The 25,759-nt window shown below is 42.4% G+C and overlaps 9 protein-coding genes across 9 annotated transcripts; 3 read left to right on the forward strand and 6 right to left on the reverse strand.

The window, feature by feature from the left end:
- Window positions 1-50: 50 nt before the first annotated feature.
- LOC108116049 (augmin complex subunit dgt6) lies at window positions 51-2,684 on the reverse strand. The gene is made up of 4 exons (XM_017227748.2): window positions 1,747-2,684; window positions 1,246-1,686; window positions 670-1,187; window positions 51-500 (listed from the first exon to the last, which is right to left on the reverse strand). Exons 1-4 carry the CDS (start codon window positions 2,603-2,605, stop codon window positions 354-356), a joined length of 1,965 nt encoding a protein of 654 aa, XP_017083237.1. The 5' UTR covers window positions 2,606-2,684; the 3' UTR covers window positions 51-353.
- A 390-nt stretch (window positions 2,685-3,074) lies between these two features.
- On the forward strand, window positions 3,075-9,931 carry LOC108116035 (V-type proton ATPase 116 kDa subunit a1). The gene is given in 14 exon segments (XM_017227727.2): window positions 3,075-3,158; window positions 3,581-3,716; window positions 4,049-4,162; window positions 4,164-4,226; window positions 4,341-4,469; window positions 5,862-5,962; window positions 6,513-6,554; window positions 6,987-7,113; window positions 7,236-8,391; window positions 8,450-8,667; window positions 8,876-8,881; window positions 9,113-9,323; window positions 9,386-9,557; window positions 9,625-9,931. Coding segments are annotated over 13 exon segments (2,559 nt in total). The 5' UTR covers window positions 3,075-3,158; window positions 3,581-3,599; the 3' UTR covers window positions 9,728-9,931.
- A 91-nt stretch (window positions 9,932-10,022) lies between these two features.
- On the reverse strand, window positions 10,023-10,617 carry LOC108116037 (UDP-N-acetylglucosamine transferase subunit ALG13 homolog). The gene has a single exon (XM_017227734.2). It carries the CDS (start codon window positions 10,555-10,557, stop codon window positions 10,042-10,044), a length of 516 nt encoding a protein of 171 aa, XP_017083223.1. The 5' UTR covers window positions 10,558-10,617; the 3' UTR covers window positions 10,023-10,041.
- A 184-nt stretch (window positions 10,618-10,801) lies between these two features.
- Window positions 10,802-17,597, forward strand: LOC108116064 (aminopeptidase N). Its single transcript, XM_017227775.2, has 8 exons — window positions 10,802-11,076; window positions 13,957-14,669; window positions 14,730-14,885; window positions 14,949-15,665; window positions 15,723-16,386; window positions 16,444-16,649; window positions 16,714-17,022; window positions 17,083-17,597. Exons 2-8 carry the CDS (start codon window positions 13,975-13,977, stop codon window positions 17,306-17,308), a joined length of 2,973 nt encoding a protein of 990 aa, XP_017083264.1. The 5' UTR covers window positions 10,802-11,076; window positions 13,957-13,974; the 3' UTR covers window positions 17,309-17,597.
- On the reverse strand, window positions 17,483-18,683 carry LOC108116066 (UDP-xylose and UDP-N-acetylglucosamine transporter). Its single transcript, XM_017227777.2, has one exon. It carries the CDS (start codon window positions 18,599-18,601, stop codon window positions 17,612-17,614), a length of 990 nt encoding a protein of 329 aa, XP_017083266.2. The 5' UTR covers window positions 18,602-18,683; the 3' UTR covers window positions 17,483-17,611.
- A 134-nt stretch (window positions 18,684-18,817) lies between these two features.
- On the reverse strand, window positions 18,818-20,003 carry LOC108116046. Its single transcript, XM_017227744.2, has 3 exons — window positions 19,954-20,003; window positions 19,722-19,885; window positions 18,818-19,651 (listed from the first exon to the last, which is right to left on the reverse strand). Exons 2-3 carry the CDS (start codon window positions 19,823-19,825, stop codon window positions 18,967-18,969), a joined length of 789 nt encoding a protein of 262 aa, XP_017083233.1. The 5' UTR covers window positions 19,826-19,885; window positions 19,954-20,003; the 3' UTR covers window positions 18,818-18,966.
- A 72-nt stretch (window positions 20,004-20,075) lies between these two features.
- On the forward strand, window positions 20,076-21,912 carry LOC108116047 (phosphoglycerate mutase 1). The gene is made up of 3 exons (XM_017227745.2): window positions 20,076-20,292; window positions 20,818-21,315; window positions 21,579-21,912. Exons 1-3 carry the CDS (start codon window positions 20,190-20,192, stop codon window positions 21,743-21,745), a joined length of 768 nt encoding a protein of 255 aa, XP_017083234.1. The 5' UTR covers window positions 20,076-20,189; the 3' UTR covers window positions 21,746-21,912.
- A 3-nt stretch (window positions 21,913-21,915) lies between these two features.
- On the reverse strand, window positions 21,916-23,770 carry LOC108116044 (eukaryotic translation initiation factor 2D). The gene is made up of 2 exons (XM_017227743.2): window positions 23,297-23,770; window positions 21,916-23,237 (listed from the first exon to the last, which is right to left on the reverse strand). Exons 1-2 carry the CDS (start codon window positions 23,694-23,696, stop codon window positions 21,946-21,948), a joined length of 1,692 nt encoding a protein of 563 aa, XP_017083232.1. The 5' UTR covers window positions 23,697-23,770; the 3' UTR covers window positions 21,916-21,945.
- A 628-nt stretch (window positions 23,771-24,398) lies between these two features.
- On the reverse strand, window positions 24,399-25,623 carry LOC108115933 (histone RNA hairpin-binding protein). Its single transcript, XM_017227569.2, has 2 exons — window positions 25,320-25,623; window positions 24,399-25,258 (listed from the first exon to the last, which is right to left on the reverse strand). The coding sequence occupies exons 1-2, from the start codon at window positions 25,473-25,475 to the stop codon at window positions 24,584-24,586; spliced, it is 831 nt and encodes a 276-aa protein (XP_017083058.1). The 5' UTR covers window positions 25,476-25,623; the 3' UTR covers window positions 24,399-24,583.
- Window positions 25,624-25,759: the final 136 nt, after the last annotated feature.

The raw sequence follows: 25,759 nt of genomic DNA on the forward strand, positions 1-25,759 counted from the left end.
TTCCCATTCCATTCAGCCATATTAGTAGTTCTTTATACCTTTAATAATCATTTCCAACTTCACATTTTTTAAATTTTATTTTACTTTTTACTCAGCTTGATCGCTCAAACCATTCATCTCAGAAAGTCTGATTTAACAATGGATAGAAAGACAGGAACGGCCACAATAAGGAACTGATGAATATATAAAGATTTGTGACTTTTAAAAGTATATTAAATAAACTCTAAAACTGCCTCAACAGTTGTTTATGTTTATTAAAACCGCATGCGTTGAACCTGACTATGGGCTAATCCTTTCAACTCTCTTAATTGTGGCGACTCCGCTAGCCGAAGCACTTCTTTGATTGCTTTCGACTACAATATAACTCCTTTAAGCACACTATCGCTAATGTTTTGAATGTCATCATCTCCTCCGATCTGATCAAAATCGAATTTATAAGAGAGATTCAAAGCATTTGGGTCGTTTTCTGTATTTAAATCGGGCTCGAGCACCAGTGAGTCCTATAAAAGAAATTAAGTCTTCAAATTAACTGGTATATAAGATTTAAATTATTTATGACGGTATGCGAACGAAAAATTTAAATCATTGGTTTTTATATTTTAAAATACAGTTCTGAATGTGTCGTCTTCGGCAAAATAGTTTATTAAATATTGTTGTTAATACACTTACGTTAATGGTTCTGTCGTTTAGCAGAAGACGTGGCGTATCCAGCTGGAAGCTCTCGGTGGGAGGTACTAGGGCATCCAGGCGACCAGATGGCGAGGTACTGAGGTTAAGAACATTCCGAGACACCTCCATTACCTTCATCACTGCAGCGTTCTTGGCGATTAATGAGCTGTTGTTGTCCGAGGTGCGCGGCATGCGTTCGATGCGAGTACATTCATTTCCGCTCAGAGGTGTAAAGGGATCGGCAAGATTCGTCGGTGAGTTCTGTGGGGAGACCATCGCGGATCCTGATACCGGTGCCTCATCAAAGCCGAAGGAAGCCTGCATTTGCTTCCATTTACTTCCAAGGGAGGAAAGATTTTGTTGAGGCGCCGACTTGGCCTTGGACGTGTTTTTGTGAATAGTTCGTAGCATTTGCATGGGATCGTTGATTTTTGATCTGTTTAAGGTGCCATTAAGGTCATTGCCCGTTGATTGATCAAGGATTTTTGGTTTTCGTGCTGATCGAGGCGGGGCAGGAGCTGAATAGGGGAGATTATTATTTGCAGCAATGATCAATGATCAGTGCATAATAGTTACCCAATAAACTGTTGCTTAACGCATCGAACTGTTTGCCATTGAAGTCGTCCTGGAGTGCTAGACGCACTGGAGCATTGCGTCCTAAGCCACCGGCCAAGTCGATCCTTATCGGAGGAGTGGAAACAAACTTGGAGCTAATAACTGAATCAAAGCGAGGCGTGGCCGGCTGAAGTGTCTGACCCCTAGGCGCCCCGGAAGCACTTCCAATTGCATTACTTTTATCTTTTCTGGACGTCTCATTTAGTTTCTTAAATAAATTGTTGAGCTGAACTTCTGACTGCGTCAGTTCTACGCGGAGCGCCTCCAAATCGGTGGTGACAAACTCATTTGATTTGTTGTAGTGGTCGTTGGCTCCGAGTTGCTCAGAAATTGTGCCACTTACACGATTAAAGGCGTTAACTAGAGCTTCCATCTTGGAGCTACCCAACGGATCAAAAAAATCTGTGGAGAAATTAATACGTTTTGGTTGGGTTTACCAGGACGTTAACCAACAAATCTTACCATCTGTGACAGGATCACAGTCGAATAACAAACGCACGCCGCGCAAGGCCTTCTCTACTGCCTCCTTGCTCTGATTTTGCTCCGCCTGTTTCAACTGAAAATGTTCGATGGCATCCTTAAGGCCACACAGAGATTCCTCCAGGTCTAATTTCCTTTCGGTTGTATGTGTTATCACCCGCTCTACGCCAAGGGCAGCGGCGGCCTCGAATTCATCAAGGAAACCATCATCTAGCAATTGTTCCTCTGGCACTCCCATGTCCACAGACAGATCGGCAGTAAGGCGTCTGATTGTTTGCGTTTTTTGCCGCAGCAGTGTTGTATTCTCTTCCAGATTGAGAACATACACCGAGGCATACTCCTTCATCACGGCATTTTGGCGTGCCATGATCTTGGCACTCACATTCTGTGTTCCAGCCTCCAGACCGAGTGTCTTCTCGCGCTGTTTAATCAGCTCCTGGATCACAAAACCTACGAACTCAAGCAGGAAATTAATAAACCTCATACCACCGGGCATGACCACCAAGTAGGACTTAATGTTGGTCCAGTGCAGCTGGTGCTTCTCGTTCAGATGCTTTAGATACTCCACCGTGCTGGAACGGAAGTTGGCCTCCGATTTCTTATCTGTGATGGGCCAGAAGAATCGGCGCTTGAACTCTGCCGGATCAAGGAGACGGAATAGGTAGTGCATAATGTGTACAAAAGCCACCTGGTTAGGCTTTAAGAACATGTCCCAGGCTAGCAGTTTTCGCAACTCATCTGGCAGAGGATGCACCAAAGCCAATCCTAGCAGCTTTCTGTGTAACTTCTCACTCTGCTCTTTTTCTTCTGCCTTCCATGGTGCAATGATCGTTCGATCCATACTTTTACTTATTTAACTATAATTACTTAAATAACAAAAGAAAATATGGCGGTTTTGTTTCAAGTTTTTTGTTGGTGATATGCAGAGATACCAGGTGATTTAAACGCAAAAATGCAAAAAAAAAAAAATAAATATTTTAAAATAAAAAGTTCTCACTACTTTTTTTTTTATGTACTTATTTTAAATTTCATAATCCGATATATTTTTTAAACGATATAGAAAATATCATATAACATTATAGTAACTGTCAAAGGTAAACGATGAATATCCCTACAAAAATTTCAGTTCAAGCAAGATGGCGAAATTCTATGGGAATAATAAATTGTGTACATTCGTTTAAGCATATGAATTAAATAATATTTCTCATTAGCTATTAGTTTCCTTAGATAAATTATAAATAAAAACCTATTTTATTTATTATTCAATGAATTACTATTAACAAGATTGAATGGTATTAATCAGTCGTCTTTGTACGGTCACACTTCATAATTTTCTTTTGTCGGTCTGCTGCTGGAATTTCGTGGACGAATTTATATTTATTTTTAAGATATTGGTAATTAAATATTTAACGCCAATATGGTATAGACCCCTTAACAAACTAAATGATTTCGTGATAAAGAAAAAATGTAGTGATTCGGTGACCTTTCGATACGCTTAAACCTTCGCATCCGGGTCCAACGTAGCACTTTCTTTTTGTCTGCAGCGGAGAAAAATCAATATATGCATGGGGTATAGAAATCGAATCTCTGCGTATATAGTATAGATTACAGATATCGCGATGAGGACAAGTGGACGTCCGCCCCTAATGATAATCAATGTAGTGTTAAAGTATATATGTACATTTATGACACAGCCGCCAATCTTTCAGAGAAACCCAGATTGCAGACGCGGTTTATGTGGCCATGAATCATTAAATGAAATGGGAAATATATGTAATATATGTAAATATTCTGATTCATTTGTGTGTGTTTACAGATATTGGGGTCGGGCCACAATGGGTTCCCTGTTCCGGAGCGAGGAAATGGCGCTATGCCAGCTTTTCCTGCAGAGTGAGGCGGCCTATGCCTGCGTGTCCGAGTTGGGAGAACTGGGTTTGGTTCAGTTCCGAGATGTGAGTAGAATGAATTACATAAAACAGCGTAGAAAGCAATATTACTGGTTGAGTTATGCACCAAGTCAAAAAACAAATTCTACCTTATATGGTTTAATATTCCATGAGACGTTTCCTCTGATTGTAAAAAATTCTTATGACGCCACCACTAAATTTTAATATTTAGTATATCTACATCTAAAAAAGATGTACTAATAAATGTCCCTTTTAATATTGTTTTTTTTTTACAAAAAGGGAAGAAAAACGACCATTAATCCAGTGCTATTGATTGACCGCAAAAAGGTTTTAAATCAGACGCCCCTTATAATAACCTATTTTTACGAAATCCACAGCTTAATCCGGATGTTAACGCCTTCCAAAGGAAGTTCGTCAATGAGGTACGACGATGTGATGAAATGGAGCGCAAGTTGCGTTACCTGGAGAAGGAGATCAAGAAGGATGGGATTCCCCATGTTGGACACCGGAGAGAGTCCCGAGGCCCCGCAGCCCCGTGAGATGATCGATCTTGAGGTAAACAAACTAATGATTATATGATAAATAATAGTCACTACATAGAGTTGTAAGAGCCAAAACAGCTTAGCCTCTTTTTTTTTAACTTATATGGCTTCCCTTTCTACCCTTCAGGCCACCTTCGAGAAACTGGAAAACGAGTTAAGGGAGGTGAATCAGAACGCCGAGGCCTTGAAACGCAACTTTCTTGAGCTGACTGAGCTGAAGCACATTCTTCGCAAAACTCAAGTCTTCTTTGACGAGGTAAGCAGCGGCATGAAGAACAGCCAATGGGTATCATTTAACAAATAACGATCGGTAACCGATTTCCATTTAACATATGTCAGCCAGTAAAGCGGCTGATTACTAACCAACTTTTCTAAGCAATAACCAATGTCCCAACCGACAACACAAGTGTGGCAGCCACGACTTCTAGTTACATAAGGTTTCCCTCCCAGACTCCTCCCCACACTAAAACGATTTCTCTAGACTACTGTGCACGAATCTCCACTTCCCCTTCTCCGTTTCCCAAGGCAAACGATGTGTGCTTTACCCCTTGGTTTGAGTTTGTGAAAATTCCTTTATTGTGCGTTTGATATCAGTTAATGGTTATTGTTTTTATTCGATGTGTTTCTGAGCAATCAAAATAATACATATAAGGGTTTCTGAAACATTGTAGCAATAGAAGACAAAAATGCATAAATACTATATGATTTTACCATAAAGTAAAACCGTTTTCTATTGCTTAGCTTATTTTCAAACGGGGTTTCAGATATCCATCCTGGCTTTTTGTTTCCTTTAGATACACATCTTAATATTCCTCTTTCAATTTCTTTATTTATTCCACACTCTGTTTATATATGTATAGCTCGATGTTTGCACAATCTTATTGTTTAGTATTAATTATTTGATATTTTTGGTTATTTTATTATGCGTTTTTACATTTTGTTTTTCCATATCAATCAATACACAATCAATCAATCAACCCGACCAAAAATCAAAAACCGATAAAAACACAAAACTGCACAAACCACGAACACCCAACAAAAAAACCAAAACACCAACCAATGCCCTGCCCAATATTGATGGTGTTGCCAAAAGTCGGTGCCCACGGTGTACAAGTCGAGTGGCACATACTCATCCAGCAAATATCGGCGCTATCCGCAGATGGCCGACAACCAAAACGAGGACGAGCAGGCGCAGCTGCTGGGCGAGGAGGGTGTCCGGGCCAGCCAGCCGGGCCAGAATTTAAAGCTTGGGTAAATATTGATGCGGACCTGGACCTGGGAACTGGGGCCACGGACCTCGACGAGAACAGGGGGAAAACTAAACTCAGGCCAAGACCCACTCGCTCTCGTGCTCCTCTCACTCCTAGCTGTTTGTGTTTTACTCGTCCGTGTCCCATCCATGTACAATTGATGAGTGTTCCATTTGATAGGCTATCAAATTGTTTTCAAACATAAAGCACATACTCTACTTGTTTGCTCTGGTGTCGGTTTCCAAATTATATCCAATCCAATCCCCTCCACATGCCACAAAACCCAACAACCACGATTCGGAGGCGGTTCTACTAACCTTTCCCTAAGAGTTAACCCCAAGCTAACCCATATGTAAGTCGAGTCGAAATGACCTTTGCCCAACATTCACAATTTTTAGCAAGAAGGCGGCGTAAACCAAACAACCGAGTCGATGACCCGCGCCTTGATCACGGACGAGGCGCGGACCGCTGGTGCCTCCATGGGTCCCGTACAGCTCGGGTACGTATCCAGCATCCAAAATTGGGCAGGCGCACACTCGGGCTTAGGACATAGCTCTAGCAACAGAAAAATGTTCCTTGGGCGGAAATAATACTAAGTTAAAGGTCCAAAACTGGGACTAAACTTTAAGATTTATGTCGAGATAACATATGGGGTCTTACTCTTATTTATGTTTTACTTGCTATGTATATACTTAATGAGTATAGTATAAATAATAGGATAATTCTTCTATTTCCGCCCAAGGAAGCTTTTACTGTACATAATCTTTACCAACGAAATGCCACACAAAATTATTGCTTATTGCCGCCAACGCCAATCTAACCAAAAGCCAAAGCAGCTGCGCCACCAAAGAGGACGATTAACCAAGCCATGTCCATTTATTCCGACCATCTTGGAGTCTCTTGGAGTTTCGAGCAATAATTTTTTGTGCAAGATCCAAAATGAATTATGTCACACAAAAAACAACTAAATTAAACGTCGTTCTCTTCTTATGCTCCTCTCTCCCCACACAAAAATGTCCAACCGAAAAAAATATGTTTAAAAAATTTAGTTACATGGAAAAATCAAACGAACGTGAGGATTATCTTCCATGGTTGGTACCCAGCCCCTTCAAAAACAAAAGAATAGGCCACACAATCAGTCAAACTCGTATCCATTAGCCAACGAACAGCGCTCATCAATCGTATTTGTGTCCGTATTGGTATTCGTATTGATCGGTCAATCAGCTGTATATAGAGACATGTCATTAGCTTCGCTCGCCTCCCCTTGCGTCCCAGCACCATCCCGCATCATGTCCAGACTTCAAAATGCAACCTTGAGTGCTAACGTCTCATCTTCCCAACTATCCAAACAATCCCACCCGGTGTCTCATTCATCCTGATTCCTGCTCTAGCCTCGCGCGTCCATTGGTAACTTGTGCTTGAGAGTTTAGTTTTCCTTGTTTGTCGTAAATAACCGGAATGAATCTGTTGAATAGCTAGTAGCGGAGGTGTGTCACTAATCGCTGATTTCCAATCCCATATAGCTTTGTGGCCGGCGTTATCCTAAGAGAGCGGCTGCCTGCCTTTGAGCGGATGCTGTGGCGCGCCTGCAGGGGAAATGTCTTCTTGCGACAGGCGATGATCGAAACGCCATTGGAGGATCCCACCAATGTAAGTCTAAAACTAGAAGTTAAACCCATATACTACAAACTTTCATAAAATTAGTATTTTGTATTAATTTCTACCTTACTTAACACTTAACAATTAATCATTCATATGCTTCCGATTTTCAGGGCGACCAGGTGCACAAGTCTGTGTTCATCATTTTCTTCCAGGGCGATCAGCTGAAGACGCGCGTTAAGAAGATCTGCGAGGGGTTCCGCGCCACGCTTTATCCTTGCCCCGAGGCTCCGGCTGACCGCCGTGAGATGGCCATGGGTGTGATGACTCGTATTGAAGATCTGAACACCGTGCTCGGTCAGACACAGGACCATCGACATCGCGTCTTGGTCGCTGCGGCCAAGAACTTGAAGAACTGGTTTGTCAAAGTGCGGAAGATTAAAGCTATCTACCATACGCTAAATCTCTTCAATCTGGACGTGACCCAGAAGTGTCTGATCGCCGAGTGTTGGGTGCCGCTTCTGGACATTGAAACCATCCAACTGGCCTTGCGTCGGGGAACTGAAAGATCGGGATCGTCGGTGCCACCGATTCTTAACCGGATGCAGACGTTCGAGAATCCTCCTACGTACAATCGTACAAATAAGTTCACCAAGGCTTTCCAGGCGTTGATCGATGCTTATGGGGTGGCCAGCTATCGGGAAATGAATCCAGCTCCCTACACGATCATCACCTTCCCGTTTCTGTTTGCCGTGATGTTTGGAGATTTGGGCCATGGAGCCATAATGGCGCTATTTGGTCTTTGGATGATTCGTAAAGAGAAAGGACTGGCGGCTCAAAAGACAGACAATGAGATCTGGAACATATTCTTCGGAGGACGATATATCATCTTTCTCATGGGTGTATTCTCCATGTACACTGGTCTTATATACAATGATATATTCTCCAAATCGCTGAATATCTTTGGATCCCATTGGCATATGTCCTACAACAAATCTACTGTTATGGACAACAAGTTCCTACAGTTGAGCCCAAAAGACGACTACGAGGGGGCTCCGTATCCGTTCGGCATGGATCCTATTTGGCAGGTAGCGGGAGCCAATAAAATTATTTTCCATAACGCCTACAAAATGAAGATATCTATTATTTTCGGCGTTATACACATGATCTTCGGAGTGGTGATGAGCTGGCACAACCATACGTATTTCCGCAACAGGATTTCCCTGTTGTACGAGTTCATTCCACAACTGGTCTTCCTCCTTCTGCTCTTCTTCTACATGGTTCTGCTGATGTTCATTAAATGGATCAAGTTCGCGGCCACTAATGAAAGTGAGTTCTTTAAGTTGATCCTGTACTTACTTATTGACACATATATTTTCATATTTAGGGCCTTATTCCGAAGCCTGTGCACCATCGATCCTAATCACTTTTATCGACATGGTTCTGTTTAACAATCCCAAACCACCGCCAGAAAAATGTGAAACGTATATGTTTATGGGTCAGCACTTTATTCAGGTACTCTTCGTCCTGGTCGCAGTCGGCTGTATTCCAGTGATGCTGCTGGCCAAGCCGCTGCTTATTATGCAGGCTCGCAAGCAAGCAAACGTAAGTAGAATTCCATACTAAGCATTTCATCATTTCCCATAGAAAAACCCTCCATTCATATCACAACATTTCAACGCACATCGCACTTCCAGATCTCCACATTATACTAACTGCTTCTTGTTTATTTTTGCTCCCGAATAACAAAATTAAATCCCCAAAATTAAATCCACACCGAATAAACTAAAACACTCCAACCCACAAACCGTAGGAAGAGGTTAGTCGTGTCGTTTGTTGTCCTTGTTGAGTTGAACTTCTCTAATTTAATATTTATATACTATTTCTTAACAACATTTACTGGTTAATCTGCCAGTGAATGAATTGGAAATGTATAGTGTATATACTTTATAAGTTTGAAAAATATATTGCTCTTTCAATTAGAGAAGTTCGACATTAGATTTTTAAAATATTCTTTTTAAATGGAGTAAACAATCCTGATTGGTTTCAGGTTCAACCGATTGCCGGAGCCACTTCTGATGCGGAAACTGGCGGCGTTTCAAATGGTGGATCCCATGGTGGTGGCGGAGGTCATGAGGAGGAAGAGGAGCTATCCGAGATTTTTATTCACCAAAGCATCCACACTATTGAGTATGTGCTGGGTTCCGTTTCCCACACTGCTTCCTATCTCCGATTGTGGGCGCTATCCCTGGCTCATGCCCGTAAGAAATCGAACGAACTATAATCTAAGTTGATAGCTTATTTAAACTTTTTAAACTGGCAGAGCTGGCTGAGGTGCTGTGGACCATGGTCCTGTCGATTGGTCTAAAGCAGGAAGGCCCTGTTGGCGGCATCGTCTTGACCTGCGTGTTCGCCTTCTGGGCTATTCTCACTGTTGGCATTTTGGTGCTAATGGAGGGCTTGTCCGCCTTCCTGCACACTCTACGTCTTCACTGGTAAATCACTTGAGTTTCATTTAAATCAAAATCAATAGTAACAAACTGTATTTCTCTAATCTTCTAGGGTCGAGTTCCAGAGCAAGTTCTATAAGGGTCAGGGATATGCTTTCCAGCCCTTCTCTTTCGATGCTATCATAGAAAATGGAGCAGCCGCAGCCGAGGAGTAAACAAAGCGGAACCGGACAGAGCAACAACCAAAGCACGTTGAGAGTCTCATTGCGTTATATAAAATTAACTTTTCTAATAAGTGGAATTTACCAGTTACAGTAACAAAAAAAAATATGTACGCATTATCGTTTAATTGTGAATTTATCTATCTCATATAGCCCCAGCAAGTGTTAGATTGCATAAAATATTTAATATTCTTCGTAGACGTTCGTGTTTATTAACTATTCTTGCAAACCCAAATATATAGCAAACGCTAACCCCACTGGGGGTTGGCTACAAAAAAGCTTGTTTTTGGTTCAACGTTTATTAGATTTTAATGAGACATCAGTTCATTGATGGCGGAAACAAATTTGTTAAGATTTTCGGGTTGATATTCATAGGGTTTTAGGGCTTTAAAGTCGAGAGAGGCTAGCTGGGCATCCAAATCCGTAACCTTGCAATAGTAAAGATAATTTTCAGAGGATAATTGCTTGGCCAGCTCTAATTGATGGTTGTCCATGAGTGTGTCATTTATTACAATGAGTCCATGTTTTCGGTTATTTAGTATATCCATGCAAGTTCCTGCTCCTGCATGTCCAATAATTAGGTCTGCAGATTTGATGTCCTCTATATTTGGCCGAAATTTGTATTGTTCTATATAGATTCCGTGGCTCTTTCTTATATCTAGAATTTTCTCCTCTGTCAAAGGTTGTGAATTTCCGTGTTGTATTACGAGCTTAGTGCATTTTCGTTTCTCTAAAGCTTTTAGAGCGGAGTCCGAGGATATAGATGATATAAGAGCGTCGAATTTGGTAGTACCTACGGTAATATAAACACGGCTTAAATGCATTTTAATTCAGTTAATAAACAAGTGTCAGCTGTTTTTAGTGCTTCTTCTTCTCCACTTTTGCCATTCACTCTGGGTAACATTACACCTTTCTTTTGAATGACAGCTTGGAATGCTAAATCGCTGACTGTAATAACAAAACTGTTAACAATAATGTTAGCACGATGATGCTGTTTAACATTTTGTTTGCGCTAGCGCCAGTGCGGCCGAAAAGTAAAACAAAATTGCTGTCAAATGTAGATGAAATTCCAATAGGATCGGTTGTGTTCGCGCTCGTCGGCAAAATAAATAAAAAGACTCGTGTTCCGTTTAGTGTTATGTCTTGGCAAATTGCATTTTGATTAGTTCGGCAGCTGGGCCTTAGTTCAGGTGATTTGTTTACTTTTAATTCAATAAATCGGGTGTCAGCAAAAGCCAAGTGTATTTGTATTTGTGAACATAATTTGCTTTGGTGTCGGTCCAGCGTAACGGTAAAGGTGTGAAAGAGTCCGACAAGCGGTTTTCCAGGACGGAGGTGAAACGGTAAATTAAATTATTCCCACGTTTCAGAGGCTGCTCGTTTATGTGTGTGGGTGAATTGTGCGTGTGTGTGCACTAAAAAAATAAAATGATACTCAATTTGAACATTTCAGTTGTTTCTAAACCTAAATTACGAATTTATTGAATTCTGAAATATTAAAGATTATTAGTGAATAAATAATATGAGAAACTAGGTGTTTATTTGACCTGCGCATTTCGCTTTGATATTTTTTCTCTGTGGGTGCCGGCTGCTGCTTGCACGTCGGAAGGTAATTGACTAATCAACACTTCATTTAATTTTGTTTTTATTTCTGCCCCCTCGTGGTATGTTTATTTTGCAAACGCTTTTCAAGTTTGCGGGGCATCTGGCAACGATTAATATACAAAAAATAAACACTTTTCCAGTCCGAAGAACTACATTTTATAAGAAGCTCACGCAGGACCAATAAATTTGCCGGTCCGAAACTTTCCTTCCTTTATGATTGGCAATTTATTGCGATCTCTAAGTTATTTACTATCCAAATTTGTAGAAATCATCTGGTACTGCCCCAAAATTCAATTAGAGCATCCGTGCAAATTATCTGGAGGCCCAGCGATCGGTTATTTTATTTGTTTCCTACCCCTCAAACCCCCGATTCCCCTTACCACAATACTACAGACCCCATAGAACACACACCCACACCAGCACACGCGTGGGCCATCACTCAACGGTCAATAAATTGGCGCTCTCTTGTTTTTTTTTGGTTTGGTTGGGAGAGCGAAAAGATGAGCGATTAAAATTTAATGTCTTAATCGTGGGAGTGTGAAGAGCCAATATTTACATGTCGGTGCTCCCCTTTTTATTCTCTCATTTCCCTCCTCCTGTCTCCCCAATGATTTGTCAATATTCACTTTCCCACTAGACGTCCATGTCCTTGTGTTTATTAATTGGCTACACTTCAAGAAAACTTTAGCACAATAATCGAAAATTAAATGTGATAATCAATTTATATGCGGCTTAGAGGATTTCTGTTTGGCATAAACTTACGCATTGGTTTTTGCGAGAGACGAACCAGTCATTTTATTAATTTTAAAACTTAAATTTCTCATATGAGAAAATTTAAAAGTTATTAAAAATGCGTTATTTAAAGTGTACAAGCTTTATTCATATCCATATGGCGATTTGCTGACACATCGCCAGTGGCTTACACGCAGTTTATCAATGAAATATGGCTATAAATTGGATCCCCAACGAGCGGCAAAGGGACCCCGGGGTCGGATTGGGTGGAGTGGGCGGATGGTGGTATCGTATCATTTGCAGCCTTATTTTAATGAAGGTCATCGTGCCAGCGTCGGGGTTGACATCTGTACATAGTTGTCGGCGTTTAATTGCAGCAATTTGCAAAAACAGCAGCAGCATCAGCCGAAGGAGACAGAGCAGGGTGATCCAACTGGAGGCTTCAGCAGAAGCTGATCAAATTAATGCCATAACTCAATTAGCCGACGGACGTATTTGCATGAATATATAAGTTGATTTACGACAATGTTGTTGTCTGCTCAATTTGTGCTTAAACTTTTGCCAATTGATAATTCAGCTGCTCCATATGCAGACTCTCAGTTGAGCTACAATCTGTAAGACTCGCGAAAAGAAATTAGCTTTTAGTATAAAGTAGCCCGAAGGCCATTGACATCTTGATAAGAACATCTTCTATTGGACAGGTGTTATCAGAATATTAGAATTCATTGTCTTTGATCGTAAGTTAATTTTATATAGTCGAAATGCTCTTTTATGTGTTTGTTTTATTTCAACTCAATTAAGGAAATACTTACTTTCTATAGTTTTATACTTATTAACGTCCAACAATTAATTAACACCTGAGTTCTTTTTCTAGTAAAATTTATTGCGAAAGCATCATAATTGTGACCTCAACTGTGCGCGTGCTTATGTATGTTTATATTATACAATTTATACTATAAAACCTCACCTTACTTTGATTTGATGATTTGGAATAACCGTCGCGTTCTTCTACAACCACATTCTAACTCCAACTTCTAACTGGGAAATATCGTGAATTTTAATATATTATTTTCGATGACACCGACAGTGGGAAACACCCCCTTCCTGTCTAACCAGATGCATGTAGACCCCATAAAAAACCAGCCAGGTGACTTAAGTGTGCTTAACAAAAGCTAGAATTCAAGTCAACCCGTAAGCCAGCCAGTAATATTTTCCCGTCTTTATGTTCAATATTATATTGGGTATATAACATTCTTGAAAGTGTTTTTAAATTAAATATAATTTGGAATTCACACATTTTGGTTAAGTATAGTGTAACGGCGTCTTTGTATATTTGTATATTTGTATATTTGTATACTTAGACATCGTATTGAATAATATCTCATTCGGAAATTACATGTACAATAATTTTTTGCTTCTCGTCGTTAACCATACATTACTTTTCCCCACTGATGATGAGCTAATGAATTAGTTACGACCACCCGAGACGTAAACTAAGTAATTTCCTACTCGAAAACTCTTTTCGAAAGCCCCTTCCTGTGGCTTCCCTCAACATCCACAAGGACAGGGCTCATGCACAATTTACGCAATTTAATCGGAACACCAGATAGCCAAGGGGTTGGCCCGAGGACAGAGAAACCACTTAAGTGGAACCCCGAGATTGCAAAATGAGCAACCTGCAGTTGGATATTATATTACTAAGGCCTATATTAAATGCTTCAGCGGAAGTGGATGTGGAAGTGGTCTGCTCAGATCCTTCTTCCTGTTTAAGAAATCGGAGAAGGACAAAACGATTGCCCTATTATGCTATGAGATAATAATCAGTTTATTTAATAATCTAAATTTTTTGTTTGTTAATAATTTAAAGCTATAATTTTTATTATTAGCCTTTATTTGCAGCCAACATGGTCGTCAAGGAGATTCCGCTTCACGAGAATTTGAGTATGGAGAACCGATCCACAAATGCCGCAACACCAACCACTACTACCACTTTTTCGCGAGTAGGGCGACGCTATAGTCTATCCCTGACCACGGCAATCCTTCTGGCTTCTTTTTTCATCTGCACGTTACTGGCTGTAGGTTTCATCGTCTACAACTTCGCCACCTGTGCTGAACTGGAGCCGGCATCAGACGAGGATATCGTTTGCACCAGTGTCCATCTGAGGAAGCTTAAGGGTGGTCAGGATGGAGCACCAAAATATGATCGAGATGTCCGTCTCCCGCGCTCCATCCGCCCACTAAAATATAACATCACGCTGGAACCGCAACTCAATGGTAACTTCTCATTTGCTGGTAGTGTTCAGATCAGAATAAAGGTCCTGGAGGATTGCTACAACATCACCATGCATGCAGAGGAGCTAAACATTTCACGTAGCGACATCAGTGTCCGACGCGTGCTGCCGGATGGGGGACTGGATGGAGACAGTTTGCGAATTCATAAACAGTATTTGGTTGGAGCCAAACAGTTCTTCGTCATTGAGCTTTATGACAAATTGCTAAAAGACGTGGAGTACGTGGTGCATCTTCGTTTCGACGGAATAATTGAGGACTACCTACAAGGATTTTATCGCAGCTCTTATGAAGTACATAATGAGACCAGGTGAGATTGGCTATAACTTATAAGCTAAACCATAGTTTACTCTAACTTATTACCTTCCAGGTGGGTAGCTTCAACACAGTTCCAGGCGACGGATGCCCGTCGGGCTTTTCCCTGCTTTGATGAGCCGGCTCTTAAGGCCAACTTTACTCTGCACATCGCTCGACCTCGAAACATGACCACCGTGTCTAACATGCCCATTGCCTCCAGCAACGATCAGTATGTATTGCTTTTATGTCCTTATAAAGATATTTAATTAAAAGTAATATCATTACCCCTCAGTGCCACCATGCCTAGCTATGTATGGGATCACTTTGCTGAATCGCTGCCGATGTCAACTTATCTGGTAGCCTATGCCATATCCGACTTCACGCACATTTCCTCTGGCAATTTCTCCGTATGGGCTCGGGCAGATGCAATCAAATCAGCAGAGTACGCGTTGTCTGTGGGACCCAGGATATTGACATTCCTTCAGGACTTCTTTAATGTGACGTTTCCCCTGCCGAAGATTGATATGATTGCTTTGCCAGAGTTTCAGGCGGGTGCTATGGAGAACTGGGGTCTCATTACTTTTAGGGAGACAGCCATGCTGTATGACCCAGGAGTGGCTACGGCTAATAATAAACAGCGTGTGGCATCTGTTGTGGGTCACGAGTTGGCCCACCAGTGGTTCGGAAACCTGGTTACGCCCAGTTGGTGGTCGGATATTTGGTTGAATGAAGGATTCGCTAGCTATATGGAGTACCTTACGGCCGACGCAGTCGCGCCGGAGTGGAAGCAGTTGGACCAGTTCGTGGTGAATGAGCTGCAAACAGTATTCCAACTTGATGCCCTCTCCACATCTCACAAGATCTCCCACCAAGTATTCAACCCGCAGGAGATCTCCGAGATATTTGATCGAATTTCTTATGCCAAGGGATCGACTATTATTCGCATGATGGCCCACTTCCTCACGAATCCAGTTTTCCGTCGTGGTCTTAGCAAATACCTTCAGGAAATGTAAGCCTAGATATTCTTTTGTGATTTACGAATCAATTTTAAATGAAATATTTTCAGGGCTTATAACTCGGCAACACAGGATGATTTGTGGCGTTTTCTCACTAACGAAGCAAAGTCTTCTGGACTGCTCGATCACAGTAGAAGTGTAAAGGAGATCATGGACACTTGGACCCTGCAAACGGGCTATCCGGTGGTCAAGGTATCGAAACATCCCAACTCGAATGTAATTCGACTGGAGCAGGTTCGCTTTGTATACACCAACACAACTAGAGAGGACGAGAGTCTGCTCTGGTGGATACCCATTACTTTTACCACTGCCTCGGAACTAAACTTTGACAACACTCGGCCAACCACATGGATGCCCCGCACTAAACTTTATGAACTGGAGAATAGGAACCTTTCTACAGCCAAATGGTTTATCTTCAATGTCCAACAGACTGGCTACTATCGAGTAAACTACGATTTAGATAACTGGAGAGCAATCACCGGACACTTATTGGATGTTCAGCACTTCGAGGATATTGCTCCAGCGAATCGTGCTCAGTTGATTGATGATGTGATGAATTTGGCCAGGGGTTCTTATCTATCATATGAAACCGCCATGAATCTAACGCGCTACCTGGGACATGAGCTAGGTCATGTGCCGTGGAAGGCGGCCATTAGCAACTTCATTTTCATCGACTCCATGTTCGTAAACTCCGGCGACTATGATCTGCTAAAGGTTTGTTTAAAGGAATAGTTATGTTTTCATTCTCATAAAATACAATCTTTTTCGCAGAACTATCTACTTAAGCAGCTGAAGAAGGTCTACGACCAGGTAGGATTCGAGGACTCACAGGGTGAGTCGGAAGATATTTTAGTGAAGCTCAAACGCGCAGATATTTTGGGAACGGCTTGCCATCTGGGTCACCAGGAGTGCATCTCTGAGGCCAGCAGGCACTTCCAGAACTGGGTACAGACGCCAAATCCCGATTCAAACAATCCGTAAGAAATTACATTACAGATTAATGGGGTCTTACTTCTGATGAACCCATTATTTCTTTTACAGAATTGTGCCAAATCTCAGGGGAGTCGTTTACTGTTCGGCCATACAATACGGCACTGAGTACGAATGGGACTTTGCCTTCGAGCGATTCCTGAAGACGAACGTGCCTGGGGAGAAGGACCTGCTGTTGAGTGCCCTCGGCTGCTCAAAAGAGCCCTGGTTGCTCTACCGCTTCCTGCGTCGTGGAATTGCCGGACAACATATTCGAAAACAAGATTTGTTTCGGGTATTTGCCGCAGTTTCCAATACGGTTGTGGGCCAAAACATTGCTTTTGATTTTCTACGCAACAACTGGCAGGAGATCAAAACATAGTAAGTGCCAAAATCATCACTTGTTCCCAGCTAATATTGAAGACTCCTTCTCTTTTCCAGTATGGGTTCACAGATGTCCAATATTCACACGCTGTTTAAGTTCGCCACAAAGCGGTTCAACTCAAAGTTCCAGCTCGGCGAGTTTGAAAACTTTGTAAAGGATGCCCAGTGGGACTACGATAGGCCCATCCAACAGATAGTAGAACAGATCGAGACCAGTGTTGACTGGATGAACAAGAACTACAAATCGATCGTTAAGTGGCTGGAAAACGAGGCGCGGGCGTAAGGAAGGATCCTGCGGCTTGACTGGATCAAGACTGCAGCAGTATTAATATCCGCAGCTGCAACTGCATAGGTTGGGCCCCCAATACCAATGCATTTATATTTAGTATTTATGTAACGTGTTTTACAAATTCAGTGTCGCCAAAGAGATAAAGCCCTTGGCAGATCGTCCAGAGCATCGCGTTTTTCATTAATTTTAATGTATGCCTTCTTTTCATAACAATTATGAGAGTCTTGTAATTTTAATTTGTACTTAAATGTAAATGTAAATGGAATTATAATATTGTTCGTCACAAGTCATTTTTTTCTATTCCTGTTTCACAGCCTGAGATCCTCTTTTGGGAACTTTGATGACATCAGCAAACATTAAGGTGCCAACAAAGACTAGCACTGTGCCCAGCCAGTGGTATGCAGTAAAGGGATTCCGAAAGTATAATATAGAAAACATCAGCGAGATGAACTTGCGGAGTGTTAAGATCAGAGTAACCGTTAGCGAGCTGCATTCCGTAGTCAGAGTGTAAACGGAACTGATGCACAGGTGCTGAGCCAACACATTGCCTAATAAGTAAAGTAGTAATAAGGGCACTGTCACGCCCAGAAGGGGTAACTGGTAGGACTCTCCCGCAAAGGCCTGGATCCAGTGCGTCCGTATGTTTTCTTGCATAAGCAGAAAGGCGGGAAGAGGCAAAAGGTGGGTGTAATATAAGGCTTCCCTCGCACACTTTCCATGACGTCTATATAGCAATTCCTGTGTTACGCCCATGTAGGAGGAGACAAACAGAGCCACTACCAGGAGAAGCACGCCCACTAGCCACCAGAATATATCACTCTCCGTACTATTTGTATTCTCCTTATCACCCAAATCCGGGCTTGAAAAGTAGGTGCAGATGAAAATCCCCACGCTGATCATGACCACGGATATGTACTGACTCAGCCGGTAGCTTCTTTTTAGGATCATTGTGCCCAAGCACATATTCGTGATGAGGGATCCGCCACGGATTATCATGTGTAGTGTCATTGGGACATTGAACTGGAACACGTAGTTGTTGCACACGCTTGTCAGGAAGAACATAGCCACCAGGAGTGCATAGTCCTTCAGGCTGATGACGCGCTTAGCCAATCCAAACCTCGAGGTGAAAATGAAGCCCTCCAGGGAAATAAAAGCAAACTGGGCTGCAGTTATCAGGTTTCCAGCGCCGGGGTCGAGTTTTACCAAGAGCTCCAGGAAAACAACGCCACTGCAGCACCCCAGAAAGACGCCGCCAATGGCCAAAACAGCACGGGTGGACAAATTCATGGGACTAAATTATAAAAGGCGACGTCTCCCACCAACTTTAACCTCTGATCTAAGCCATAGCGAGCTTTCTAGCCAACTTTCTTTTTGGCCATACAAAACGTAAATAAAGCCATCAGGTGGTTATCGATAAATGTCATCGGTAGCACAGCCGTTTTTAGAATATCGAACTAAAATTGAAATGTAAACAAACATAATAAATCAAAAAAAAGTTTTCGATTTAAGAAAACTTATGTTTATTAAATTTAAAAACCAAACACAAATAGAATAATATTGTTTCATCACATTCGAAAGTGTCGCACCAACAGTCTTATAACAATTACGGAGTAAAATTATGAATGATACAAATGGTTACAAATGAGATTAAATTATTTTTCTTTTTCAAGCAGAGCAATTATTTTGTTAAGCTTATCCGTCTGTTGGGCCTCAAAAGTGTCCAGTCTTTCGGCCACTAACTGGGCGAGCTTTTCAAATCTCATGTCTATGTGTTCCTTAAGAACTGCTACATCAGTGGTTGGAACGGCGTCCTGGACTTTCACCTCCGTTTTTGGGGAACAGCCCTTCATCAGAGTCATGAATTGCTGAAACTTCTCGGCCTGCTCCTCCTTGCTTGATGGACTAGGTCCCCCCTTTTGCAGCAGTTCCTGGATTCTTTGCGGATCCATTGGCCTGGGCAACTGCGTGGTTATGCCATTGGGGTTCGGTGCTACCTGCAGCAGGGCTCCATAAACACATATCTCGCTCGCTGAGGTGAGCATCTTCAGATTTATGTCATTAATCCCGGATCGGTCGATTTCCATGTCATAGCGATAGGGTCGAACCGGAACTTCCGCATCCTCCTCATCGACGGCAATTCCGTAGATAGTTTCGCAGTATTCCTGCAAGGGTCCAATGAACAGCTCCACCCTGGGAGCACTGCAAATCAGTGTAAGAGCTGCGATTTTGAAGCGGGACTGGATTTGGAACCTCAGCTCACAAGGTGTCGCTGGGTCGGCAGTTTGCATTGAAAAAAGTACGGCGCGATCCTCATTAATTACATCGTTTAAATCAGGCCTGGGGACAAAGGAGTATTTAACGTCACTAGGTAAAAACCAGTTTTTGGGCGTGGAATCCTTTGTCTCACTTTACAAAGACATCTTCATCAGACAATCGGGTGGCCACTAGTTGGTCTAGAGCGTTTCCGGCCATTTGAGGCCAAGTACATCTGGCGGTGACCTTTTCGCACATTGTTTTTTTTATTCTGGGACAAATAAATGTGTGGAAGATAATTCAAAAAATGTTTTTGTGCTAAAAAAATCAAAACACACAATTAGAGGTGGCAAAAGCAAGCGATAACGTTTGCAGGAGATGCTAACCTGTTGCAAATAGAATGTGAACGCGAGCTCTAATAAGACCAGATACTAAGTCCAATAAGACCTGATTGTATCAGGGTTTTCTTTTTCAACCGAAATGGCAATACTATACCCTGACATCTGCGACCTTGGACGGCTCCCTTGTAGGTCAAACTTTAGCTGAAATTCTCACATATTGCAGTTGAGGGCGGTCGGCTCAAGAGTACACAATTATCCGTAAAATAATTAATACAGCTAACATGGGCGGCAAGTACAAGATTGTGATGGTGCGCCACGGCGAGTCCGAGTGGAACCAGAAGAATCAATTCTGCGGATGGTACGACGCCAATCTCAGCGAAAAGGGTAAGGCGATTACATCAATGCAGTCCCACTTCCGCAATTTATACTATTTTTGGTCAGAAGTCTTAAATACGCATATTTATGTATGTCCGACTTTGGACAATAATAGCAATTATCAGTTTAACGGACGCTTTTTTATCATTGAAATATCCTTACCTTAATCCAATTTAATTTTGACCTATTGTTGATTTCATAAAAACGCAAAGTTTCCTGTGATAAAATATTTTTTTTAATTATACAAATTTTCCAGTTAACAGTCAACACAAAAGTTGCTGTAATAATACAATATTATTTCGGTAAAAATCAATAAAATGCTTCAAAGTCAAATATTCCAACCACTTAACATTTTCTTATCTCTATTAATTCATGAGTTAAAATTATGATTTTATTTTTATGAGCCCCTAAAAAAAGGTTATCATGCTCTTCAGAAATTATTGTTCGTAATTCGTTTAAATTTGTTTAAATTATGGAATCCCGCCTGTAGTTACCCAACACGGCGTATACTTAATATTATAAATCTTCAAACAGGTCAGGAGGAAGCTCTAGCTGCCGGCAAGGCTGTCAAAGAGGCCGGTCTGGAATTCGATGTGGCCCACACCTCGGTGCTGACCCGCGCTCAGGTGACTCTGGCTAGCATCCTGAAGGCCAGTGGTCATAAGGAGATCCCCATCCAGAAGACCTGGCGCTTGAACGAGCGTCACTACGGTGGACTGACCGGTCTGAACAAAGCTGAGACCGCTGCCAAGTACGGCGAGGCCCAGGTCCAAATCTGGCGTCGCAGCTTCGACACTCCTCCACCACCGATGGAGCCCGGACATCCCTACTACGACAACATCGTTAAGGATGCCCGCTACGCTGATGGACCAAAGCCCGAGGAGTTCCCCCAGTTCGAGTCCCTGAAGTTGACCATCGAGCGCACACTGCCCTACTGGAACGACGTCATCATTCCACAAATGAAGGAGGGCAAGCGCATCCTGATCGCTGCCCACGGCAACAGCCTCCGCGGCATCGTCAAGCATTTAGACAGTGAGTATAAAAAGTTTATATACATATTAGTAAATTGTTTTGTAATTTCTTGTTATTTTCCATTAATATTAAATCTGTGACATGCATACGGTTTTTTCATATATATGCTAGCAACCAAATGATATTTTTAGAACTCTTTTTTTTTGCTTTGGAATTTGTAGAAGGAACAAGAAATATTTTAACTCTTTAATTAAATCCTTTATGATCTTACATTCTTATAAATGCAATATATCATAACAAGGATTCCCATTTTCACTTTCTAGATCTCTCTGAAGACGCCATCATGGCCCTGAATCTGCCCACGGGCATTCCGTTCGTCTACGAGCTGGACGAGAACTTCAAGCCAGTGGTGTCCATGCAGTTCCTTGGAGACGAGGAAACCGTAAAGAAGGCCATCGAGGCTGTTGCTGCCCAGGGCAAGGCCAAGTAAGCACAGAGGCTAGACCATCTGAGAATCCACACAAATCCAGCACAAGTCAGAGCATTCTGATTACGCTTCTGTTCAAGATATAGCCAATCCCATTCGTTGTTGTTGTTCGCGTAGCAGTAATTGGTTCATCCCCACTACAGTTAATAAATAATTTATTATTACACTCAGAGGACAGGCATATGATTCCTTTATTATCTGGTTCACTTTTTCTTATTCTTCTTGCCATCCTTGGCCAGTTCCAGGCCCAGAATGCATTTAGGGGGCACCTTGTAGGTTTCAGTAAGCAGTGTGTGCACAAATCGCACCTGGTTGCCTTGGATTTGCAGCTGCTCGTGCTTCTGATGAGGGAGTTTCACCACACTAGTGCTGGCGGCTGCTCCTTGTTTGCACAACTTGATGAATTCGGCAAGGATAATGCCGTACGCCTCGATGTTGCTCACTAACGTCACCTTTTTGTTGCCGGAGCGCGTTGCCAATGACATCTGGATGAGAGGCTTGCCGCTCGTGTCCTTACCGCTACACATCTGGTAGGAATGCTCCATCTTACTGGTGATTAGGGAGCACATCTCGCTAAGCGAGGCTTCTCTGTTGCCATACAACTCAATTAAAGTTTCGTCCGGGCGAACCAACTTTGTTAGCGGATGCAAAAGTCCATGCTTGCTCACATATTCTCGTACAATCTTCTTGATCTGACCAGCGGGAATCCCCTCTCCGCGCTTGAAATTCAATTTGGTAAAAAAGGCCGCCGTCACATCAGTCACTATGTACATCTCCTTCAGTTCGGAGTGGAAGAGAGGCGTCTCGGACGCCGCACCATTTGCTTCGTTCGCCTTAACATCGGTTATGAAGTTCACAACTTCCGGGTGTTCTAGATCCACAGATATTATCTTATCCACACCTTTGCTCTCCTCTCGCACCACAATGAATCCCTGATCCACCATCTCAGCAAGAAAATTTGAAAGCTTCTTATAGCGTGTCTTCTTTAAGTCGATTTGCTCCGCAGATTCTGTGACCACATAGAGTCTATAGAAGTTACTGGTCAACAGCGGCAGAGGTAGTTTTTTTCCATTGTTCTTCAGGGCAGACAAAAAGGCATTCTTGAGAATCTGTTCTGGTGAAGCAACCATCTCCTCTTCGTCATTTGAATCGGGGGTTTCCGGGTTTTCTAAGCTCAGAGCAGCAGTGTCTGTATTAAGTTCCTCTGTCTGAGTTATAGAAGCAAAGGTTACAGGAGGTGTAGCAGCAGGATTGGCAGTCTTTTTCCTTTCCATCTCAGAACCAAGGGCAGGAAAATCTTCTCCCGACAATGCCTTTGTCTTCACCAGCGGGATTTGTTGCACTAAGCTGGGTTCGTGTGACCAGAGCTTGTCGCCAAAAAGATGGAGCATCTTGATTGCCACTCCGTGACCTCCACACATATACAATTCATCACTGGAACGTGCCAACTGGCCCAAACCCACCGCAGATTTGTTATTGGTAAGGTTAACAGCCACTAAAAATTAATAATATGCCTTTTATTATCCACCAACTCAATATAGATTAGATACATACTTAACTGTCCCTTCTTGTAGTGTCCATACATGTTTAATCCCACGCCTAGAGGAACCACTCCGGGAAGCATGAGATCTGCTCCGTTCGTGAGCTTCGGCAGCACCCCTTCATGAGTGGTGAAATAGGGAAGGATGTCCGGAATAGACCACAGGGTGTACAGCGTTGGAACCAGTTGCCCGCCGTCTAGCTCAAAAAACAAGGGCAGCTTGTCAACGCAGTATACCGTGCTTTGGACTCCACCGTGGGTGAGTATCTTCACCTGGGTCACCGCAGCCTTAGCCGGCACAAGCTGATCAACAGAAACATGGGGAAACGCCGCCTCCACTCGCTGTCGGAACTTCTTGCTATCAGATCCCTTTAGGGCAGCACTGCTCTTTGGTCTGTACGGCTTTAGAAACATCTGTCCGTTGGTTTAGGCGGAGGTGTGCACTGAAGAAATTGTAAGAATGGTCTAAATTGGCACATGCCACAGTGAAAACAAACAACTGGACAGCGGAGGTGACAGTTTAGCTATTTTGTAGCCACGTTTGGGTAAATTATAATATTAATGGGATTCCATTACGCATTGTGAACTATTTATTATATTGATTAAAAAATCATGTTTTAATGAAAGCAATAGTGCATTATAGATTTTCTAGCTTTGCTAAGATGTGCATTTTAAAGCTGAATGCTATACTAATAATTTTTCTGTAGGTACATTTCATAAGGTACCCCTTTGTGGAATTTCCGAAAAATGGATTTTTATTACCCTGTATTTATAAATGTGGATTGTTAATTGAATTTTGAAGTGAATAAGTCTTAACCTCATTTTTGACTTACTTAATAAGTAGACTTATTCATAGTATACTAGTTTATTATACAAATATCTGAGAATGTATTCCCTCATGACTACAAAATCATTTTATAAATAGGAATAGTCTCAACGAAATGGAATCCTAACTTAAATCAATGTCCATAACCTTGAAGGATATTCCGTTTTTCCAATTCCACATTTCGGAAGTCCTGCTTCCACGCAACTCACTCTTCAACAATGACAAGCGCTGTGGAAAATTTGCTAAAATTCCAGGACCTTCTCAGGTAGCAAAAGGTGAAACCCAAGATGTTGTAAGACGCCATTTTATTTAACAAAACATCTGTGGTAACAATTTTCTGCACACGACCTTGTAACTTTAAAATGCGTGTTTGATTCATAGATTTAGTTAGTTCAAATTTGTACTTAGACTGATAATAAGTATGTAAACCCCCAATTTATATTTGAAAAACGTTTCCCGGCCCGATAACAAGATTCTAGTCCGAGTCTGAGTCGGAATTGGAGTCGTTAGCCGTGGCATTTGGCTGAGAGGGCGGATCATAGAAGTGCAGACTCTTGCGCCAGATCTTTACGAGACCATCGAAGGCGCGTCGGCTGTACTTGCCATACTTATTCGGTGTGCGGGGGTGCTCACGGGCCCGTTCAGTCTTCGGAACCATATCCACATATCTCTCGTAGGCAGCCGTATTCTTGCCATAGTCTATTTGCTTTTGACGACGGGCTAAAACGGCGGGATCGGATTCGGTGTATGACGAGGAGGAAGAGGTGGAGGATGTATAGCTGTTGTGGCGCACCCGCTTTTCCTCCTTGTGGCCACGGAAGTTGCTGGATTTGTTTTGCTTCCAGGGACGTTGGCTATCGCCACCTTTCGTGGCAGCCCCATCTCCATTGGCTGATGAGTTGCTGCTGTTTGGACTGTTGGATCGGCTGTTCTCGTTGCTGGGCGGCGTTTGCGAGTGGCGGCGCTTGTAGGGAGTCTTCAGCTTCTCCTCCTTGACCAGTCGCTCGAACTTAACCTCGTTGACACCGTCCAGAAACTCGAAGGCCATCTCCCGCCCCTCTGCTTCATTGGGCTCCAGTTTAATTTCCGTCGGTTCCTTTTTGACCAAGGAGCCGCAGCTGGCAGCGCTGCTATTTAGGGAACTGGAGGCCTATACGGAAAAGTAACTGCTGTGAAAGGGATCCCTAAGGCAGCTAGTAGTTTTCACTTACCTCGTCGCTGTGGCCAAACTCAGCCCGCACCTCCTGGGCCCAGCTTTGCATTGTGGGCTTCACATCGATCGATATGGACGAAGCCGAAGAATTCAGGCTGCCGGAGCCCTTTTGCGGTGTGTTGTCCACGGACATATGTTGATCCTCAAAAAGCATATTTGTGCGCGTGTGTTCCGAGGGTTTACTGTGAGGTGAAGTATGCGTTAAGTCGCAGACGAGGATGTTATCACGGGTATGTTTTGCGTTCTGCCCGAACCTTCGCGCGTTTTTTGTTGTGATGCGATGCGAAGTGTGCCCAGGTGAACTATAGTGAAATCGCTGTCGTAACAAGACGTACTTGGTCAACTATAAATTCTTAAAAATAAGGTATTTAAAATTGTTTTTTTATTAACATTTTTTTACATTTAAACTAATTTATTAAAATATAAAAATGTTGTTGT

This window comes from Drosophila eugracilis, unplaced genomic scaffold (genome assembly GCF_018153835.1).
Source record: "Drosophila eugracilis isolate 14026-0451.02 unplaced genomic scaffold, ASM1815383v1 contig_616, whole genome shotgun sequence".
Classification (NCBI taxonomy): Eukaryota; Metazoa; Arthropoda; class Insecta; order Diptera; family Drosophilidae; genus Drosophila; species Drosophila eugracilis.

Coding starts and splice junctions, on each gene's coding strand:
- LOC108116049 (XM_017227748.2), bottom strand. CDS start 2,605: ATGGATCGAACGATCATTGCACCATGGAAGGCAGAAGAAAAAGAGCAG. Junction 1,687..1,746: donor CTGTGATCCTGTCACAGATG/GTAAGATTTGTT, acceptor ATTTCTCCACAG/ATTTTTTTGATCCGTTGGGT. Junction 501..669: donor TAAACGACAGAACCATTAAC/GTAAGTGTATTA, acceptor TTTCTTTTATAG/GACTCACTGGTGCTCGAGCC.
- LOC108116037 (XM_017227734.2), bottom strand. CDS start 10,557: ATGCATTTAAGCCGTGTTTATATTACCGTAGGTACTACCAAATTCGAC.
- LOC108116064 (XM_017227775.2), top strand. CDS start 13,975: ATGGTCGTCAAGGAGATTCCGCTTCACGAGAATTTGAGTATGGAGAAC. Junction 14,670..14,729: donor GAAGTACATAATGAGACCAG/GTGAGATTGGCT, acceptor ATTACCTTCCAG/GTGGGTAGCTTCAACACAGT. Junction 17,023..17,082: donor TGGCAGGAGATCAAAACATA/GTAAGTGCCAAA, acceptor TCTCTTTTCCAG/TATGGGTTCACAGATGTCCA.
- LOC108116066 (XM_017227777.2), bottom strand. CDS start 18,601: ATGAATTTGTCCACCCGTGCTGTTTTGGCCATTGGCGGCGTCTTTCTG.
- LOC108116046 (XM_017227744.2), bottom strand. CDS start 19,825: ATGTGCGAAAAGGTCACCGCCAGATGTACTTGGCCTCAAATGGCCGGA. Junction 19,652..19,721: donor GATGAAGATGTCTTTGTAAA/GTGAGACAAAGG, acceptor CTTTGTCCCCAG/GCCTGATTTAAACGATGTAA.
- LOC108116047 (XM_017227745.2), top strand. CDS start 20,190: ATGGGCGGCAAGTACAAGATTGTGATGGTGCGCCACGGCGAGTCCGAG. Junction 20,293..20,817: donor CGCCAATCTCAGCGAAAAGG/GTAAGGCGATTA, acceptor ATCTTCAAACAG/GTCAGGAGGAAGCTCTAGCT. Junction 21,316..21,578: donor CATCGTCAAGCATTTAGACA/GTGAGTATAAAA, acceptor TTCACTTTCTAG/ATCTCTCTGAAGACGCCATC.
- LOC108116044 (XM_017227743.2), bottom strand. CDS start 23,696: ATGTTTCTAAAGCCGTACAGACCAAAGAGCAGTGCTGCCCTAAAGGGA. Junction 23,238..23,296: donor CTACAAGAAGGGACAGTTAA/GTATGTATCTAA, acceptor ATTAATTTTTAG/TGGCTGTTAACCTTACCAAT.
- LOC108115933 (XM_017227569.2), bottom strand. CDS start 25,475: ATGCTTTTTGAGGATCAACATATGTCCGTGGACAACACACCGCAAAAG. Junction 25,259..25,319: donor AGTTTGGCCACAGCGACGAG/GTAAGTGAAAAC, acceptor TTTTCCGTATAG/GCCTCCAGTTCCCTAAATAG.